General features: G+C 34.1%; 1 protein-coding gene across 2 annotated transcripts in view; it reads right to left on the bottom strand.

Moving 5' to 3' along the window:
* The window catches only part of LOC149420702 (matrix metalloproteinase-2-like), a 701,246-nt gene that overhangs the window by 34,998 nt on the left and 644,296 nt on the right, over positions 1–21,952 (bottom strand). For both annotated transcript variants that reach the window (XM_089636894.1, XM_089636895.1), the window contains exon 5: positions 12,998–13,141. In XM_089636894.1, the coding sequence (XP_089493020.1) occupies positions 12,998–13,141 (144 nt within the window). The remainder of the gene's footprint in view (positions 1–12,997; positions 13,142–21,952) is intronic.

The following is a 21,952-nucleotide window of genomic DNA, read 5'->3' as shown; positions in this document are numbered from 1 at the left end:
TTAGTACCGACCCAAAATATTATTTTGTATCTAATGGCAACCTGTAATGAAATGGTAAATATGAAAATAATGGTCACGTAAAGCAAATTTTCAAATGGTTCCCGTTATTGTTTCCACATGGGGATCGATATAAAAAAGCGGTTCCATGATAAATCAACACATCGACAATTCAACACACCTTTAAAAAGTGATACAAAGTCACTAGAAACGACGATTTTTTTAAACCTAACCTAACCTAACCTACTTAACCCAGTTAATAAAGTTTTTGTTTCATCACTTTCCATGACTTTATATAACTTTTTAAAGATGTGATGAATTATCATTTTGATGATTTATCCGGTCACCAAAAAAGCATAGCGTAAATTGCCCATTTAGGATGTTTTTAGCTCTGAATACTCTTTTTTCGTTTGAGCTGTCTCTCTACAAATATTCTCCTAGAAGTGAGTCTTAAATTCTTTGATCTATCATGTAGTAGTATTTTTTTAACACTAATAAACACTAGATCTCAGGATCAAAAAAATGTATAAAAAGCAACTACAGATACAAAATTTATATATAACATACTAAAATATTTTAATAACATATAAACACTGATTATTATTATTATTCAGGGTCGCTATTCTCTAGGAAAAGATAAAAAAAGTGCAGCAACTCGTTCGAGAATTATCTGGCAACTGATTGACCAACTGGTCGAGAATCGTACGGCATCACAGAATAAAAAATAACAAAAAAATGATAAAGTTGAACTGTAATAGTTTTAATTGAGTGTAAAAGTTAAGAGTCTTAAACCCGTTTACTCGAAGTCTGCTAAATGGCACTTCAAGCATAATAAGGATGCTTTATAAGTTTAGGTAGGACGAAGTTTGCTCCGGGCGAGCAAGACTTACAATGTGTAATGGATTTTAACAGTGCATTTTGGGCAGTTAATTGCTAGTTATTGCATGAAACAAGCACCGTACTGTTATCCTGCTAAACTGCATATTATTATTTAAGCTTATTAAATAAAACGGGCATTGGCATTTAGATCAATTCAATGTTCAAGTAAAATAAGCCGCGTGCGTCTTGATAATTAGTAAGATTTGATAGAGCATAAATCTCACGATAGCCCATTTCTCTTGGAATGCTATGGCTTCGTGCTGGCAAACTTCGGCCAAAGTCGACACTACCACTTGTTCAAGATACCACACAGCAGAACAGATGTTCTAGCACAGAATAGCTCGGCAAGAAGAATGGTGCTTTTGAATGAAATTTCTAAAACGGTAGATATGTTTTATTACTCTTTGAATAACCTTTTTTGTACTAACAATTATTATTATTTTTTTAAATTCTCACGTAAAACAAATACAAAGTGTTTTTGTTATTTGTTTTTGGGGTGTTATGCCGTGTTGCGCTAACTCCTTTTTTAACACATCTGTCACATAACACATATGCCCTGATGATGGACACTGCAATGCTGTCCGAAACGTTGGCTAAAGAAGGAGTTAGCGCAACACGGCATAACACCCCAAAAACAAATAACAAAAATACTTTAAATCTTAAATCATATAAATACACAGTGTGTTGGTGCATATCTCAATTAGTCATCTATCAAATTTAGATGTTACGCAAAAAAGCACTATGTCGGTATTCTTGTTGGTTATAAATACAATTTAGTTATGTGCAAAATAAGTAGTACATCGGTATTCTCGTTAGATTTAAATATATTTTAGTTATTACGAAAAACAAGCAATATCTCTGTATTTTTGTTGATTATAAATTGCTGAACATGCTCTATGTCGGTATTCTTCCTGGTTATAAATTCAATATAGTTACTAATTAAAACAAGTCCTATGTCGGTATTCTTGTTGGTTATAAATTCAATTTAGTTATTACGCAAAACAAGCTCCATGTCGGTATTCTTGTTGTTAAATTCAATTTAGTTATTACGTAAAACGGGCTCCGTGTTGATATCTTGGTATATATTCAGTTTCGTCAATTCGTGAAACAATTTATTTGCTTGTGTCTGAATAGCTGCACATTAATAACAATAATAATAAAATGGCATTTATATAGCTCAGTTTAGTGTCATTTCGTTTATTTAACGCTTAACTATAACAAACTTAACGGTAATTTAGTATTAGTAGTCATGTTATTAAAATTATTCCTAAAGTGTGCCTTATCCAATACAGATCTAATATTACAACAATAAATATACTGTTTATTCAAAGTGATGACAAAACCTAGAATAACAATAACAGCAGGACATGACAAAACAAGAATATTTAAACTAAAAACATAATATAAAACAGGAGGCAATTTGTGCTCAGAAATGAAAATCTTCCGAGCAGACATTTTAAAAGGTACAATGAGGCAACCGAAACCAAAAAAATACCGGAAGTTTTAGAATATGGCTTATTATAAAATATTGAAAAGCAGTTACGATTTATATAATTTATAATATAATGGTAAGAGTTTTTTTAGTTATTAAATGAAACAGGCATTGCTGTGTTGATTCTTTGAAAAGTTGTACATTCATTTTAGGCTGATCAAAATTTGAGCAAAAGTTGAGTGAGCCGAGAATCGGCGTTTAAAACACTTTTGTTTTTTTAAATGTATATGTTTCAGAATGAAGCCCTGATCACATAAATGATTTAATAAAGGAATACAAAATAAAATTGAACAAATAACTTCACCAACGAGTTCTTCTGAACTATTTTAAATTAACGATAACCCTTGTAAATCCAGTTTGAATTTGTCTACGACCGTATAAAGGCGGCTTTATAATCTATAGTATATATGTTTATTTGTTTGTGCCTTATAGACTCAAAACTACAGGATCGATTCAAGTAAAAATTTAGAATTTTGCTCTTATTAGTGCCGAGAGTGTTTAGAGAGTTGTTAGAAAGGTACAAGAAATCGGGGACGCCCGAGGGAAAATTTTAACGCATTATCTCGGCACTAAAGTCGAATAAAAGTCGATATAACGTAGTTTTTTTAATAATGCTAATGTGGTATATATTAGTGAATGATAGACAAAGTCGGGAACACCGGAGAAAATCATGGCACGATCAAATTAATCAAATACTTAAGTGTGGTTTATGTGGCGTATGTGATGAAGAAAGAAAGGGCTGTAGGAGAATATATGTCATGAAAGTGAAAGGTAGAAGAAATCCAAGAAATGGCACGATTAATTTAAAAAAAAACTTTAAAAAGTGAGTTTTACAAATTATTACAATAATATTATTGCCACCTTAAAAATTCAGCAGTTGAAAGGTATACTAGAATTCACAACTTCAAAACTTTACCCCAAACAATTCGTAAGTCCCCGAGCAACGCCGGGTTATAGTCAGCTAGTTTTAAATAAAAGAGGAAAATATTTCCGTAGGAAAACCTACCAAATGCCGAGTCAAGGACGAGGAACTTGCGATGGAGGACGGGAAAAACAAGCTTATGTATTTTTTAACAACTCAATAAAGGTCACTTGGAAGATTGACAAATAATAATAATATCATCATTGTATCGACGAGCATCTGAATAAAATTTCAATATCAAAAGAAATCGGAAAATATAACGGAGATATTCTTTTCGATTTCGAGAGAAATGAACTTTAAAAGAGGAATTGCCAAGAACCTTTAAAATCCAACAAATTCAATTCAGAAGGTCCTTGAAGCCTTATTGATGGGTGGGTTGAAGAAATTTAATCAAGTATTTTATATATCATAGCGTTACGTGATGGTTTGGACTTGTAGGGTGGATGTACCGCCGAAGGAGTGTGAGGAGAATGTGTGATGTGCAAGTGGAGTTAATGATTACATCGGTGTGGTCCAGGAAGACATCGCATTATCAAGTGAATCAAAGGCCGGTGCCAGTCGGACTATGTCATCCTCAATATAATGAGTGCTGTGCGACTGATTTTATTTATTTATTTAGACTTTACAAAACGACTAGCTGAAATCACCGGCGTTGCTTGGGCAGCAATTTTTCTCTTATTTTGAAGGAGAACCAAATCTCTGTGGGGTGGAAAAAAATGATGATTTTTCGAAATCTTTTGCAAATGATGAATGAAGCGGGGAGAGAAAAGAGATAGACTAGAAAAGTATCAGAATATACCTGCCTATTCAGATCTCGTCTTCATTTCGAGCAAAGTTTCGATTCGGAATGGGATCTCTAACAATGCGGCATTGTGAATAACTACCAAACGTTGACTCTGTTAACTCTGAAACGTTGTGACAACATTTAGGTATTAATTTAATTAATTATACAGGGTGTTAAGGAATCACTGGCCAAGGTAAGTTAGGTACGTGTCTTAAGGCGACATAAGACTATAATAACGGGGGTTTGCTCGACGCTCACATTTTTAATATTTCTGATGAACGTATTACTAAAATCTCGAATGTTTCTAGAGGGATCTCTACGCATGCAAGTTATTTATATTTAAGATTAATAAAAACAGGACCTTACAATTTAAATATATTCTTTAAAACGGTTTGAAAATTTTATAAATCGTTTTTCGACTATAAAATTATCAGTTAGCACCAGATTTTATTTTTCTATGCGAAAAATTAGTAACTTCCCGAGAGATCCCTCTAGAAACATTTGATATTTAAGTAACACGTTCATCACAAATAATTAAAATAAACCCCACGGAAATCGATATTCTAGGCCTGCTAGGCTAAAGTCGACCGTAGGTCCATCCATTACGCCGGACCGCGCTCCTAATATTGTTTTTACACGATTTGATCACTTATGTCGTTAATATTCACACTTTATTTTAGAGTTTGATAGGGAAAATTCAACCGGCAGGTCTGTCCAATACAGAGCCACGCATCGCATATTTTTGTGCACGGCTGCTTCACTTACGTCGTTAAGATTCTGGGTTTATTTTAGGATATTGTCTCGTCTTAACACTTCATGTGTGAAACTATCACATATTATATGAGTGTATTGACTACGCGACCTCTGGGTAGGAGCAAAAGAGGCTTTGTCACAGAAATTTTTTTTTACACCGATATATTTAAAAAAAATAGTTATTTGGATATGCAGCATAGTTGCGATCTTTTGCACCCCAAAGATGAGGTTAATTGTGCCGTGGATAAAGTGGGATGGGGATGGGGTGAGAAAGAGGAGGAGAAGGATTGAGGAAAGCAGAGTACTGGGCACTTAAGATTTAGTTACTAAAGAAAGCGAGAGTATATTTAAAGGCACTTTTAGACATAAATGAATAACGGTCTCGAAGGTTAACTTTACTTTGAACATTAATCGAGAGTGAAAGAGCAACATGAAATAATCCACAAATGTTTTTTTTATTATAGATATTGTAAAAAAATAAAAATAATAAAAATTTCCGAACGTCAAAGCAAAAATTTGATTGTATGACGCACTTTAAACTGTAGCGCGGTGAGCTGTGATGTCATAGAATTTGGCACAGCCTTTTTTGTCTGATATTTCTATTCAATCGTAACAACTTTTAGTTCGCGACGTCATTTTAATCGTAAGCTATGCACCTCTGAAATGACAATTTATTTTAATCATAGAATAAGAGCAGATGATATAATTAAATTATATTTTGATATATATTTTACAATATATATTCGTGTAAAGGAGAGTGTATATGGCGGGTGGCGTGGATTTGATATTCATACAAATTTACAGTTTTATCCGAGAGTAATGAAATTTTGCACATCTGACATTCAAAACTAGAGGAAGGTTTACATTAGATTTCGAAAAACTCTGCGAAAAGCCCGGACAACAGGGAGTTCAGCAAATTGTTCATTGAAAAAATATTAGCAGAAATCGGGCAAAGCCGCGTAGTAACTGTTAAACATAAATAATAGACTTACGATTTTATTATTAACGATAGTTTTATTTGCTTAAAAAATCGGGAGATTATCCGTTTTCCGTGTCTGATCATTTGGTTACAGAAATGATGCTTGTTTCTTTCTCTGCTTTGTAGTAAAGACGAGCGTTGACCGTTTTCATAATAGTTGAAATTTGGTTTTTTAGTTTTTATTTATTTATAATGGATGCATACATAGTACATGGTATATAAAACAGTGTTATGTTTTTAAAAAGGTAGTGCAGCAAATCTGCTACATGGCTGCTTGTCTGCCGATTCTTCCTTATCATTATGTCATTAATAAGAATAAAATTCATAGAAAAGTGGAAAATATTATTTGTAATATCCCAACACAATAAGAATTATTAGTCTGCAGAATAAAATTTATGGACTGTGTAATGATAAAAATAATTTTACAGATATATGGATTTTTTGTTTATTGTCCATCTTTTGACGATTTTTGTGTTGGGTTTATCATTTTCCTCAAGTGCAAAGAACTTTTTAGTTTTTAAAAAAATTACTGGTACACAATATTCCAGCGTTCGGCTACCATACTTATACTTATTAGTAGGGTTTTCAGAAAAAAAATTCTCCGTAAAAAGTGTACTGAGGCTGTTTGGTTTTTCATACTTACTTTCTTTCTAGTTATATATAATAATTTAAAACAATTCTTAACTTTCTGCCTTGCTGTGAATTGATGATGTTTTAATTTATCTACAACATTTCTTATCATATCGGTTAACCCGTTCGCCACCATCGGTTCCGATTTGCACCATCAAAATTTGCGAATCTGTTAACTTTGATGTTTATCGTATTTTGGTCCGAATATTAATTTATCAAAATACAACATGACAAAGCAGTCTTCGCACAATAAAATTACAAACATTCGCATAGGAACTAACTCTTTACCATTTAAAACAGAAATACATCCTTTTCCAATCTTCAAAAGGAGAATTGAAAGATGTTGGATTACGTTGACTCATAACTTCTAAGATCTTCAATCTCAATTTGCCATAATATATCCCATAAACTATTACATTCGATCACATTACATGAAAAGATGGGACAACTTCTTGATATAACTTTCGGAAATACTTTTTATAAACAAAGGTCATGTAATATCAAATGAAACAATTACGCAAGTAAAGGAAAGGTGGATGGATTGCGGGGATAAATAATAAATAAAGGAAGGTTAGCCACCCCTCGGTGGGAGAGGGGTGATAAAGAGAAGTTAGGAGGGGGAAGGGAAGGGTTGTTTCCAAACTAAAACTCCGAGGCTTCTCCTAAGGAGGGGCTTTCTCGAAATCAACGAGGCTTTTTCATTCGCATTTCTCACGCTGGCCGCAGAAGTAAGTACCTACTCTAAAATATAAGTAACTCCCCAAACAAATACACAATAATACTTAATATTACGTACTTACAACAAAAATAAGAATCAATATTTCGATAGGTTTTTTAATAAGCATATTATAAAAAAATTGAACATAAACAGGTCACGGGTTCGAATCCCGCACGGAGAAAAATGATTATAGCTGATTTATTGAAATCGCGATTGCAACTTATTTTCTAATAACATATCAGTCCATTCAGAATATGTCGGAACACGTGTTCATGCAGGTGTCCTTTTCCTGATAAATAATAAAATAACATTATTTGATGTATTATTTCACGAACTACTGATTTAAAAAAAAGTAGTATATTTGCGGCACGTACAGAGTAGAAGATACTCTCAGCATTGCCCTGGTGTAAGACCACCATTCAGAAATGGCTTTGGCCGTGTTTGATGACCAGATCTGAATAGCCAGGTACTTTTCCTCCTTCCCTTCCCCACCTTCAGCCACATTTAGTCTTACAGCATACCCCGATTGGGGATGCCATAGTCTCACTGGTTCCAGATGGTTGGGAGCAGTTGGGGCTCATGTGCGGTTTCATATTAAAAAAATTAGCGGTAGATTAATAAATAAGCTTCTTTTTGCCAGTGACGGGCTTTGCAAATAATATATTTTTCAAGTACTGACATATTATTGGGAAACAAACCAGCTTAATGTTTAAGCGTGTGAGGAATTAATTCTTCGTAATATTACATAGAAAGGAGGGTAACGTTATTGTTTTAAATATTTGTAATTGAACCGCAAATAAAAAATCCTAAAATTGCTAAAAAAATGTTGCCTAAAGTTGCCCCTAAAATCATGAAAAATCCAATTTCTAAAAAATAATTTAAAACATGCGACTATCATACATAATAAGATAATACCGCTAATTGAATGATTAATTAAAAAAAAATAGTTTGGTTAAGCATTTTTGGCTGCAAATCCAAAATTAAATTTGTATGAAAAATACCACGTAGTCGATCCTCACAATGGGATCCGGATCGTGAATAATTAGGGACTATGTCATATTTGGGGATGCTGTGTGGAGGGTCTTTTTTAGTGAAACAAGGTTTTGAAGGCACCCATTTCCGCTAGAACTTGATAATTTATCACCCCCCAGTCATAAAGTGCGCAACAGCCATTTTAATATGGTCCAACCATAGACAAATGGGAAATAATTTCGGTAATATTTAACTGTATCATGCTTTCATATAATGTTGTCTGTTGGGGATCTTGTCACAATACTATCCTAGAGCCTTTAAATGTTGCACAAACGTTTTTTGTATTCGTCACAGTTATTATGTAGTGAAAGTAGAATAATGTCAGTAAGGCAGTTGTACATAATTCAGGCTTTCTCAAGAACACAAGTGCGCAACACTAGATTGGGTTCTTCTTCAATGTATCAGCCGGTGAATACCAGACCATCCTTTGGACAAAGAGTTTTTCTTATAAAACTTCCTTGCTTTATAATATGCTCAGTGAAAATATAAAAAAAACTAGAGGTTTATTAAATCTATTCAAGAAAATGGTCAAAAATTCCATACTAGCTGAGATTACTCATATCTTAGATTTTGTCATAAATCATCTTAGAAACCCCATATTCGATATAATCCATCTAGGAGTATGTATGTATTATGTACTCTAATTATTTGACTATAATCTAATCTATTTGGTTTTTGGTTATTTGATAATAATCTACAAATTTTGTTCTAATCCTATGTCTTCGCAATATGCATGAAAAACGTTTAATTTAAATTGCTGCTTTTAGAAACCTGTTGTCTCTGTTATTTAAATTGTGTCTCACAGCGTAACAACTTGTAGCAGAATTGATAAAACAGGTCCAATCTAAATAATTGGTAGCCACTTCCAATGTATTTCACTCGGAGTCACCCCCTATTAAATTGCCATTGATTTAATAACAGCAATCGACTTCCAATCAATTGATTTACAAGCTCAACTAGAGTCCCCGTTCTGCGTGCTACGGAGAACACCTGCTCTGTTGGTGAAGTATAGTATTTTCTTATTCATACATAAAATAATTCAAAGTAAGGCTATCAATTAAAATGTCGAATTTCCCTAATTATAAAGCGAAGATTGTAAAATAAATAGGTAAGTTACGGAAAGACGCACAAGAAATGCGTTAGATTATTTTTCAATTCTCCACGGAGAAAAATGAGTATTGCTGGTTTGTTAAAAATCTCTTCAAAATATTGATAATCCGGTTAAAAACAGGATTGCAGGAATAACGAATGAATTAAAAAGTTTCCTGTTTACTATTATATTTATTATGTCGAAACACGTGTTCACGTTAATCCGAATATTTTTGATTTCGTTCATTGCCTTAATAATATATAAGGACGAAATGCAAAAATATTCTAACTTTCATGAACAAGTGTTCCGACATCACGATAATCTATTCGTAATTTATTAAAACATTATCAGGAAACCTGTTAATTCTTTCATAATGCCTGCAATCCCGTTTTTAACCGGTATAACAATAATTTGAATAGATTCCAAATAATTTAGCAATAGTCAGTTTTCTACGTGTGTGAATATCGCACAAGAGTTCCTACTGATCCTAACTAACTACTGAGCCGGGAGCCAGTGGATCTATGGCATCCCCCTAAAATATGTTGTTAGGTCGAGTCTGTGCGTGAAGAAGAATAAAAAAAAGATATTAAAAAATAATAAAATATATTTTCGATTCAAAAAATTACAGATGACTGAAATATATTTTACCGAAGAACTAAAGATATGTCCGATAAAAATTTCAATCAATTTTAGTGTTTGATGCATGACGTATTTTGGGGTGGATCCATTTTGCTTTATGTACGGGGCTAAATTGGAATTTCAAAAGTTTTTATTTTATTAAATGAACCGCATAAATATTTTTCAACGTGAAATTTCCGACAGCGCGGACCGAATTGCACGGAAAAGTAAAGTTTGGCGGAAAAACTGTTGGGGTAATATCGGAGGTTGGTTGACCCGAACAACATCACAACATGGGCCGAAGTTGGCCTCCTGTCCGCAGACCTATTCCCCCTATTACCACTGTCAGTGTGGAATTGGAAAATAGGTATCGGTGTTATCTGTTTAATTAATCTAATATTACTAGTACAGCAGCAGTAACAGTAGATTTCGTGTACAAAAAGTAACTTCTAACTTTCTATTATTTTATAAATCAACACTAAGATTTTCCCTGAAATAATAAGATGTGTAAGTAGTCACCCACTTAATTATAAACCACATGTTTTATGAAATTAAAAGAAAATTATTTCAAATATAGAATTATATAATTTTTCCAAAAAAATATCACCTCAAAGAAATTCTTTTTTCAAACTTTTTCAGTTAGATAGGTACCAAAATATTGAAGAAAAAATCGAGTAAGACGAATCGAATAAGTTCAAATAACGACGATTTTACGGTGTCCGGAAACTCGTAGTACAAGCGGGAAACTGATGAATCTACATCACTTTTGGAAACGATTTTTTTGATTTGAGCTTTTGTTTTCCAGTAAATCGAGTCCGAAGTTAAAACCTTTCGAAAAAAATCGGTTGGCAGATGATAGGTGGTTAAAATCAGACGTATAATGTCTTTTAAAATGCGTCGAAACGCAGACCTGGCACCAAAAAAATTGAAAACCCTTTAGTTGAAAAAAAATTAAAAAACGTTTTTATCAAATCGACATGATCGGATAAAGTAGTTTTTTGGGTTAATGTAGTTTCCCGCTTATACACGGGAAAAATATTATGAATCTCTTAATTTTTACTGTAATTCTGTTAAAAACGGGATTGCAGGCTGTTTCCTGATATTTTTTAGTATATTCCTAATATATTGAAAAAAAAAGTGTTCACGTTAGTGCATTTTTGCTTCGATAAGATATAATGACGAAATGCGAAAATATTAGGATTTTCATGAACACGTGTTCCGACATTGTGATAATATATTCGTAATTTACTAAAAGTTTATAAGGAAATCTGTTGATTCATTCGTTAAGGCCTGTAGTGCCGTTTTTAACCGGATTACCAATCATTTTAGAATATTTTTAATAAACTAGCAATACTCTTTTGTTCTCCGTATACTACTAGTTTCCAGACACCGTGTATATAGAACTTTTAAGCTAATATGGTTTCTAAATTTGTTTCCGCGAAGGATGCGGTAAAAGCGGCATTGGGTGGCGAGTATAGTGGGGTTAGTTTGGTCTAACTTTGGCCGATATCTGTATAACAACAACTGTTACTGCCGCCGGATAGTTCTGCTGCGAACTGCGGGCCAATATTGGAGGGCTTATAGTTTCTCCAGCGGGCGGCGGATAGACAATTCTGCTACGTGCAATAAATGCATCCACGGGTAACGTGTCGCACTTTGGCAAAAATTTAATTGCGGGATATTTTAGTAAGTAAATGTTACATCAAGAGAGTTTTAAAAAACTAGAAAATACCTTTAAACCATATTTAAATTACTAACTAACTAACCATCACGCCGTTTCCCCGCAGGGGTAGGCAGAGAGGTCGAACCGCCAAACAACTCGGTCTTGGCACACACTTCTTGCCTCATTCACATTCATACATCGTCTCATACATACTCTTCTATTATTCTGACTCTTGACATGGCCCGACTCGAGTATCTGATTCACTTGATCGTGCCATGTCTTCCTCGGGCGTCCCCGACTTCTGATACCATTCGCATTTGCATCATATATCCTCCTTACACTCCTATCTTCGCTCATTCGCTCTACATGCACAAACCATCTAAGCGTCCCTTTCTCAATCTTACTCATTACGCTTACATCAGCCTTGCACTCTTTGCGGATCTCCACATTCCTCACACGATCAAACAAGGTTTTACCACACATACGCCTCAGGGATCTCATTTCAACAGCATTTAATCTACTTTCATCCTTTCTTTGCCGTTTCCATGCCTCACTTCCATACATTAAGGTAGGTATTAGCACTCCGTTGTGGACTGCTAACTTCGCTTCTTTGGAGAATTTTTTGTTAGCGCCAACCGCGTTCAGTCCTCCATTAACGGAATTACCTGCATTTACCCTTCTTTCAATATCTCTGTCAGCCTTCCCATCTCTCGTAAACATACTTCCTAAATACACAAACTCATCCACCTGCTCCAAGTATTCCTCATTCACAATTATATTGCACATTAAATTATCTTAAAAATATTGTGCGATTTCGATTGGATTATACGACCTAAATAATCATATATGTCACGGGCTGTGAATAGGTTTCGAGCTGAAAGATAAACGGTTAAGAATGAAACAAAGACAAAAAAAAACCAATGACGATAGTGGAAAATAAAAACATAATAATAAGATGTTTGGAGATGTTGGAACAACTTGTAGTCAAAATTAGAAAATTTAATATAACTGGACAAATATTATTGTATCTAAACTAAGAATATGTTGCAATAACTTCTATCGGAGATTTGATTTGAACATAACTCAAGATTAGACACATTTTGTTAAAGCTTTGGAAATGTTGTAACAGTTGCTTAAATTAAAAAATGGACAGATTTTATCTGAAGATTGTATACATTGTTTAGGTATTTTGGTATGGCTACTGGGGGTGGCTGTTTCTTAAGGCAATGGGACAGTGACCCCTGAAAAATCATGAAAAATATTATACAAATCAAATAAAGATTCGTCACATACATTTTATCACTTTTGGACACACAGAGCTGCCCCCGGTGCCTACCAACATATGTGAATAGAAGTAATTAATTAGCGGTAGTGGTGACAATAACGGCCAGGATCTGCGTCTTGCGCTGGATACCTGTAGTAGTTCCTGCAGGTACTTACTTGGCAAATGATATGACGATGTCAGCCTTGTCCGAGTTGATCTCCGTGAAGGTGAGCTTGGAATGGTCGGACCACACGGACAGCGCGCGGGACAACACGGACCTCACTCCGCCCGTGTCCAGATTTTGGGGCTTGCGCTGCAGACTGAAACAAAATAACTAAAATTAGTTCCTGACTGATAAAGATAGAAATAGTCTCTAATATTGTTTGAATGCTCTACACAATGTATGTACGAGCCAAAGGGAGCAAGGTTCTAGAGCGAATGCAGTCAGTAAAAATGTAGTCAATACAAAAAAAACTTACCAACCGTCACATAGAGCGCACGCAAAAATATTGCTCCACAAAAATTATCCGAATTTTAGCGTATAATTCAAAAAAAGCAAACAAGATATCAGTAAACGTTTACATGAAGATAAATTACAGTTAAATTCTACGGACTGTGAACTCTCAGTGATTTCATTAAGTGATTTCAAGTGATTTCAAGTGAACAATCTCTACAAAGTGACAGTGACTATTGTCGAAAAAATCCATCAGCTTATTTCATAAAATTTCTCTACCAAGAAATTTCATATTGCACCTATTTCACGATACGTCATAAGCGGCCAATAGTGCAGTGGCGTGAACAGTCACGAAAGCGGCAGTCTAGACAGGGGAGATATCTGAACCAAGTGAGTTCGAATCCTACTTACTGTTTCAAAAAGTTTTTTTTTTCTGTTACTTTAATAATAAATTAGCTAAATAACCTAAACTACTTGAAAATAGATTACAGTGACTACTTAAATAATTGGAACTGAAGGCAATAGAACTAAATTTAACTTAATTAAAGTGACATCTATCGACCAAATCATAAGCACAAATTTAAAAATGTCGAAATCACGTAAAAACACCAGTGCATCTCCTACTCCTCATTCAGCCGAATTACTCGAAGACCTAACACATCGACTAATGTCGCACATAGACACAAAAATAGATGAACTAAAAAACGAACTTTTCAAAAAAATGAACCTTGAAGCAGCAGAAAGACAAAAAACCATAGACTTTCTTTGTAATAAATATGATGAATTAATAGAAAAAATAAACCAATCCATTCTCTCGGAAAAAACAATGATGACAGATATCGAAACATTAAAAAAAACATTAAACGAAAAATGTATTCTACTAAAGAATCTGGAAATACGGGCTGCCGAAAGCGACCATAGAATGCTGGCAGACTCGTTAGAAATATCCGGAGTACCTCTTAAAGCGGATGAATCTATATTGGAAATAGTAAGGTCAATAGCCGAAACAGCGGACATTCAGATCCTTCCGGAAGACATTCTACAGGCCGTCAGACTACATCCAACTACTGCCAAGGCTCAACCAGGGGGACCGTCTGCAGCATCAACGTCAACAAAACAAAGGGACCATCCGAAAATCAAAATTAGATTCAATAATCCTAAATTACGTGAGCTTTTGCTCTCTAAGAAAAGAGAAGTCAAATACAAAACATCCCCAGGGCTACACTCAAAAATCTACATCAGTGAAATCCTGTCACCATATCTAAAGGAACTACTATGGAAAACAAAACAACAAGCCATCACAAAGGGTTATGCATTTGTATGGACCAAAGATGGAAAGGTTATGGCGCGGAAAGCCGAGAAAGATAAAATAATTTATATTAAACACTCCGATGATATAATAAAGATGATCTGAATTTACTATCCCAAAATCGTACACATCCATCCGATAATTTTAATCTTACCATGGCTAAACAATTAAAAATATTACACCAAAACATACGCAGTATCTCAAAAAATTTTGACAATTTCACTGTCGTACTTCAACAATTGGAGACAGAATTTGACGTGATAATTCTCACAGAATGTTGGCTAGATAAAATCTTCACACCAATACAATTACCTAATTATACGGTCACTCACTCCAAAAATATTAAAAATCAAAATGACGGTATTGTAATTTACTGCAAAAAACATCTACATTCAACTTTAACGGAGGTAGATATCACAGACGCAAACGGCTTTGAAATAATCATAAATAATGACATATGTATTTTAGCTATGTATCGATCACCTTCCATAAAAAACATATTTCCCTTTCTGAGGTCCCTAGACAGTCAACTTATCAAAATGAAAAAACAAAAAAATATCTGCTTAATAGGAGATATGAATATAAACATTTTAGAAAATAAAAAACATCCACAAAGTGACGATTACTTAAACCTTTTGTTATTCCATGGACTCTTTAGCACCATAAATGAACCCACAAGAGTCAACTTTAAACAAAATAACCTATTACCCACGCAAACTTGTATTGACCACATTATGTTAAAAACAAAAAGATCATACAAATCCACAATCCATCACTCGACAATTACAGACCACTATACACTTATCCTGGAAATAAACACTACAAACAATTCACAAGAAATACACTCCAAAACCACAAAAACCCACAATACAACTGATATTTTAAAATTAAATGACATACTACTTAATAAAAAATGGGAAGAACTCGTAGAAAATAATAAAATTAATGAAGCATGGTCACTTTTTATAGAATGTATTCAAGACGAATTTAAAAAAAATACCATCACGTCCGAAAAAAGTTCTCCAACTAAACATAAACTTCTAAAACCGTGGATATCAAAAGGACTCATAACAAGTTTCAGTAAAAGAGACAAACTCCACAAACAATGCAAATCTAACCCATATGATATCTATCTCATAAATTTCTATAAACGATATCGAAACTTATGCACACGACTTGCACGTATATCGAAAGAAATATATTATAAAAATAAATTAGATAAATGCAACAAGGACCCCAAAAAAATTTGGCAAATCCTAAAAGAAATATCCCACACATCTTCAAAGAAAAGCGATTCCATAACCGAGATTAAAATAGATAACGAGATTATTAAGACATCAGAACAACCACTAAAAGTATGTAATTTTGTGAATAACTATTTCGCTAACGTCGGCAAGGTATTAGCAAACAGAATCACTACAAATGACGATATCCCAGAATTCTCAAACCACTATACACACACTAGTGTTTCTTCCTTTAAAATTCCATACATTACCCAAATACAAACACTAAAACTTATAAACGAACTAAAAAACACAAACTCTCAGGGTAGCGACAAAATATCACCGATGACACTAAAAATAATAAAGTCAGCACTTCTTATCCCACTTACTATACTTATAAATCGGTCCATTAAAGAAGGAGTGTTCCCAACTATTTTGAAAACGGGCAAAGTAATTCCAATCCACAAAAAAGGAAACAAGGAAGAAATTAATAATTACAGACCAATTACAATTCTAAACACGCTCTCAAAAATTCTCGAGAAACATATCAAAAACCACCTTTTAATTTTTCTTAACAAAAACAATATACTATCACCAAATCAATTTGGATTCAGGGAAAATATGAGTACCTCACATGCCATAGCCTCAGTAACAGACTTCCTCAAAACAAATATAGATCAGGGTAAAAAATGCCTTGGAATATTCCTAGACCTGGCAAAAGCGTTTGACACAATTCACCACCAAAACCTGTTCAATAAACTTAAATATTTCGGAATCACGGGAACAGAACTCAAATTAATTGAAAGCTACATGGAAAATCGCACCCAATATACCTCAATAGAAAACACATGTAGTGACAAGGAACAAGTATCCTACGGAGTACCACAAGGCAGCGTACTTGGCCCAATCCTATTTCTTATTTATATTAACGATCTTTGTCACCTCGAAATAGACGGGGAAATTATAAGCTTTGCTGATGACACTGTGTTACTTTTTAAGGCCACTGACTGGAACACACTAATCACAAAAGCTGAAGTTGGCCTAAATATTACAAAAAAATGGCTTGACTCTAACTTATTAACTTTAAATATAGATAAGACTAAATTCATAACCTTTAGCATAAACTCGAGAGGCCAACCCGCCAAAAACATCTACCTTAAAATACATTCCTGTCACTCAGCGAGCATCCCATGCAATTGTCCTCCAATCACACAAACCGAAAATATAAAATATCTTGGTATATACTTCGACCGATATTTAAAATGGGACAGACATATTGAATCGGTTAAAGGAAAGATAAATAAGTTGATTTACTTTTTCAAAAACGTGAGAAATATACTGAACATATTTGATATTAAGAATATATACCTCGCAATAGCACAATCTATAATGGAATACGGCATTATTGCCTGGGGCTATGCCAGTAAAAAATACATAGACTCACTATTTAAAGCTCAGAAAACCTTAATAAAAGTAATACTTAAAGTACCAATACTAACACCCACTTCAACCATATTTAAACAATTCCCAGTGTTGAAGATTCAAAAACTATATTCAAAACAAATACTTACTTTCCTTTACAAGAACCTAAACACATTTAAAACTTCACAAACTTCTCGCAATACCAGAACAAGACATGCACACCAACTACTAATACCAAAAACCAACACATCCTTTGGACAAAAACACTACAGATTCCAGGCTATAAAACTATTCAATTCACTTCCAACACAATATAAAACATCTAATCTTACAGAATACAAAAAACACATATGGAACTGGCTACAATCCTGTTAATATTTAATTTTTTATATTTCACTTTTTTGGAATAACTATGGAAAAACTACTGTTATAACTATGGAAAAATCGATTTTATATTTTAATTTTTAATGTTTCTCTGTGTAACCAACTCCACTGTATTGTTTTAGAATTATATAACTTTACAATTGAAAAAGTCCTCCACAACACAGGTGAACTCCTAGCGTGGAGGACAATATACTATACCATTGTTTAACAAATATATTAAAGCATAAATAAAAAAAAAAAAAAAAAAAAAAAAAAAAACACAATACCGGAGTTGAGAAAGTGGTAATCAGGCTTTATCGCCACGGATAAGATAAGATGCCATGGGCCTTACTAATAAACGTTTTTTAAATTTAACACAACTGACACATTTCAATTTTGAGTGGAGTGTGTTCAGGACACGCCTCCACACCACCTGCGTGACGTGACAGATCGGGAGAGGCTGGTTTGGGTTACCCTTTGACCTATCCAACTGGTCTTAGGACCTATCCTATAGAGCAAGGCTGCCCAAACCCAGGCCCGCGGGCCACATTGTGGCCCGCGAACGAATTATAAGTGGCCCGCGTGAACCATTTTCAAAAAACCCGCCAATTTGAAAAAATGTCGCGGGCCCTCGGTAAAACAAACAATGCAGCTTGCGCGTGGTCACCAGTGTTGCCAACGAAAGCGATTTATCGCTATTTAGGCTACTCAGAACGAGAATCAGCGACGAAAAAAATCTAACCTCTTGAACTTACTTTTTAAACAAAAATACACCGGTTTTTGTAATAATATTTTTTGCGTCCGAAATGGAATCTTGTAGCCACCCCCCCCCCCCATGGAATTCGAAAAATTGTTGTGGGGAATCACATATGATGTTTTTGGGTGTGCGGAATTTTTCTCAGCGAAGTTCCGTAACAACCCCCCCCATGGATTTCAAATATTTTGTGGGGAGCACTCATTTTGTGGGGAATTATGTTTTATAGAAATTCTCTAACAACCCCCCCCCATGGAAATAGGAACTGTTAGTATTCAGTGGCCCGCCAGTGATTTTTAAATCGTCAATTTGGCCCGACTGTTAAAAAGGTTGGGCAGCCTTGCTATAGAGGGATATATTCATATGTCCATCACTCCTGGACACACTAATTCCTAGATTCCTACCCAACACTCATTTCTTTTACCTTCCCATAACTTTCTCTTCTTTCTTTCATTAAAAAAGACCCTCCACACAGCATCTCAAAGCTTCCTGTGTGGAGTTAATGTAAAAATACCATACGTTGTTTTATAACAGGGTGAAGAATATTTACACGTGAGATATAAAGTTAAATAAAATACGATATACCATACTTACGTATAGGTACATTTACAATTGATTTTGATATTATATTCCTAATGTATTTTAGCCCTATTGTTTGTCATTTTCATCAATGTGTATCTATGATCCCCTTTCTATGTATTTTTTCCCCATTTCGTGTAAATGTAGTTATACAGGGTGTTAATAGGCGTAACTGACATACTTTAATCAGTGGTTAGAGATTTTTGATCCCCAGTGAAATTTTTGGTTTTTTTTTCGAAATAAAAAAAATATTTCACGTGTCACTGGTCACTCTAACCGAGTGACCAGTGACACGTGTAACAGTTATCCGAGTAACCGTCCAACCCAAATCCTAACTGTCCAATACCAAAAGGTTATTTAATTTTACACCAAACAATTCATTAGCGAAAAAGTAAGTTCATAAACCAACAAATAGTGCAGTAATAATAAGAATTACTACAATTTAACAGTAATTCCAAATGCTCGATAGAAAAATAGAGGCATAGATATTTCTAGACTACAACACCTACCTCCAGATTAATGCAAACGTATTCTGTGAATGTTAAATGAAAAATGCAAAGTCATTTTAATTTTAACGAGTTTACATTTAACTTGTACAAGCAGACACAAATTAATTATACTTTTGCATATCAATTCAAAACAAACTTTCATTGCGCAGTAGGTACGCTCTGTAAACAATTATGCAAATTCCCACAGAGGAAATTGCCGCTAAGCAGTGTCGCCACACTGAAAAGTTATGGCGCGAAAAAAAAACAACATGGCCGCCCCCCTAATGACAGTTCTAGGAATACGGCCGTCAGAAACGGAGAAATGCGAAATGCGAGCCATTGATACGGCTCACTTTGCCAGGACAATGGCACATTCGACAATGGCGATTATTACTGTAGCCGTGAAATCAAATCTTCAGAACTAATTGCGGGTGAATTTGTAACGCGAAGCTAACGAACGAACTCTGCTCATTAAAGCCATTCCGGATGGAATAACAAACTATGGATAATTTTACGTTATTAAAACGAGGAACGATTTTGAAATATGTGGAAAATAATTATTTGTTAGGGATCGTGTGTCGATTTTAATAATTAATGTTCTATGTGTTCATTGCAACCCCATACAAGACTTGAATTAATCGTTTCCGTGCCGAAAACAGGCGATTCTCGTGTTACAGCTTAAAGCATGATATGTTCCCAAAGTTCATTATCGATGAATTACACTAATTATGTCTAATGAAATGCTATACTCATATTATGTGAGGGTAAATGTAGAAGCGGGAAGGTTATTCATGAGTTGGAACGAAGTACGTACAGATATGCTTTTGACATACAAATTATGTATTAAATTTATGTAAACACATGCTTAATGCAGGTCTTAGTTTAAACTTATAAGCAGAAAATCAGTTTATTTGCCCCAATGAGAAACTTCAGTGAAAAATATTATGGCTAATATTCGTATAGATTATTCAAACGATGATTCTGAATATATAAGTTATGTCATATATTAATATGGTTAAAATGTATAAAACGTCATTTAAAAACGAATAAAACAAATTAAAACACACCATTTGGCTGGTACGACTGAATCTGCTGATTCTGACATCACAACCAGTCTTCGTGAGAAATATATCCATGGTCTACAATGTCTTTTCTTTCGTAGTAATTCAGGTTTTTAAACACCGGTAAATTGTTTATCAAGTGCGGTCATGGATGTTTTTTTGCACTTTGGTTTAATACAATAACGCAAGTGACGAGATGTTAACATTTTGGATAGTGTTCTTCAATGTTAAAATCGGGTAATCTTAAGAATAAAAAACGTCTCAACTTCCATACAAAATACAGCAACGGTTGAATAAAACGTAGGCTTTGAGATTGGTGATTGAAGAAATCGAATTCGTAACTTTGACAATTAGATGATTGGACGCTCCGATCTGTCCTTCAGAGGTTCTAATGGAATATATATGATGTCTGTGGCTAGTAATGTCCATTAGGAGTTAAAGGAAACTGCTCTGCGACCATTTTCATATATGACTTCATTTTTGATTTGAGGCCATAACACCCAACCAAACTGATTTTTTTTTTATAATTAAAATTTTTACGGCCTCCGTGGTCGCGCAAGGAAATTTTATTCGATCAATTGTGTTATTTCTCAAATTATTTATTTAAAATAATATATAGTACATTTGCGGCACGTTCCAGAGTGGAAGATACTCTCAGTATCGCCCTGATGTAAGACCACCATTTAGAATCAAAACGTTGCTTGAAATAGCTTTGGACGTGTTTGGTGACCAGATTTGAATAGCCACGAATTTCCCCACCTTTCCCTTCCCCATATTCTTCCCCCACTACCTTCAGCCTTACAATGTACACCAACTGGGGATGCCATAGTCTCACTGGTTCTAAACGGTTGGGAACAGTTGGGACTCTTGTGGGCTATTTTAAATTATAAAATATAGGCCATTAAAGAATTAGATTTTTTCTTATTATAGTGGTAACTATCGTATTTTTATATTGAATACCCTAATGATAATTATAATAAAATAAAAAGAAAAATAAGAAGTTAATTCATTAAACTTTTACTCTGTCAATATTCAATAATTTGAGTTCAACAGCAGTTTAATTTTCCGATTGATATAGCAAACACAAATTTATCTGATAAATTCCTCCGTGCCTGTTTGCCCAATACAGTCTACTGCCACGACTCTAAATCGTCCGATGAACTTCATAACAAATTGAATTCGTAAACATTCTTCACACACGGGGGACTAGGGAAAACGGGCTGCTTTAAAATATGAAAAAAAAACATTTTAAAAAATACAAAAAAGTTTCATCCTCGCTACGACGTTTATTTATTTATAAATTTTGCTCAAAAAAGCGTAAAAATAATATTTGTAAATTGATCGTACTATGACAATTTCTATAGCGACATTTTATGAAATTGCTTCAAGGGAGCATTATAAAAAAAGCGTATAACATAAACTGTAGTAATTACCATAAATATAGGTGTAATTTTAACTGAGAACTATAGTATAATAAT

The sequence above is a fragment of the Hesperophylax consimilis genome, chromosome 10 (assembly GCF_061612785.1).
Source record: "Hesperophylax consimilis isolate HC1 chromosome 10, BYU_Hcon_1.0, whole genome shotgun sequence".
Classification (NCBI taxonomy): domain Eukaryota; kingdom Metazoa; phylum Arthropoda; class Insecta; order Trichoptera; family Limnephilidae; genus Hesperophylax; species Hesperophylax consimilis.
Note: the sequence above shows the minus strand (reverse complement) of the source record. Positions and strands in the feature narration are given on the sequence as shown.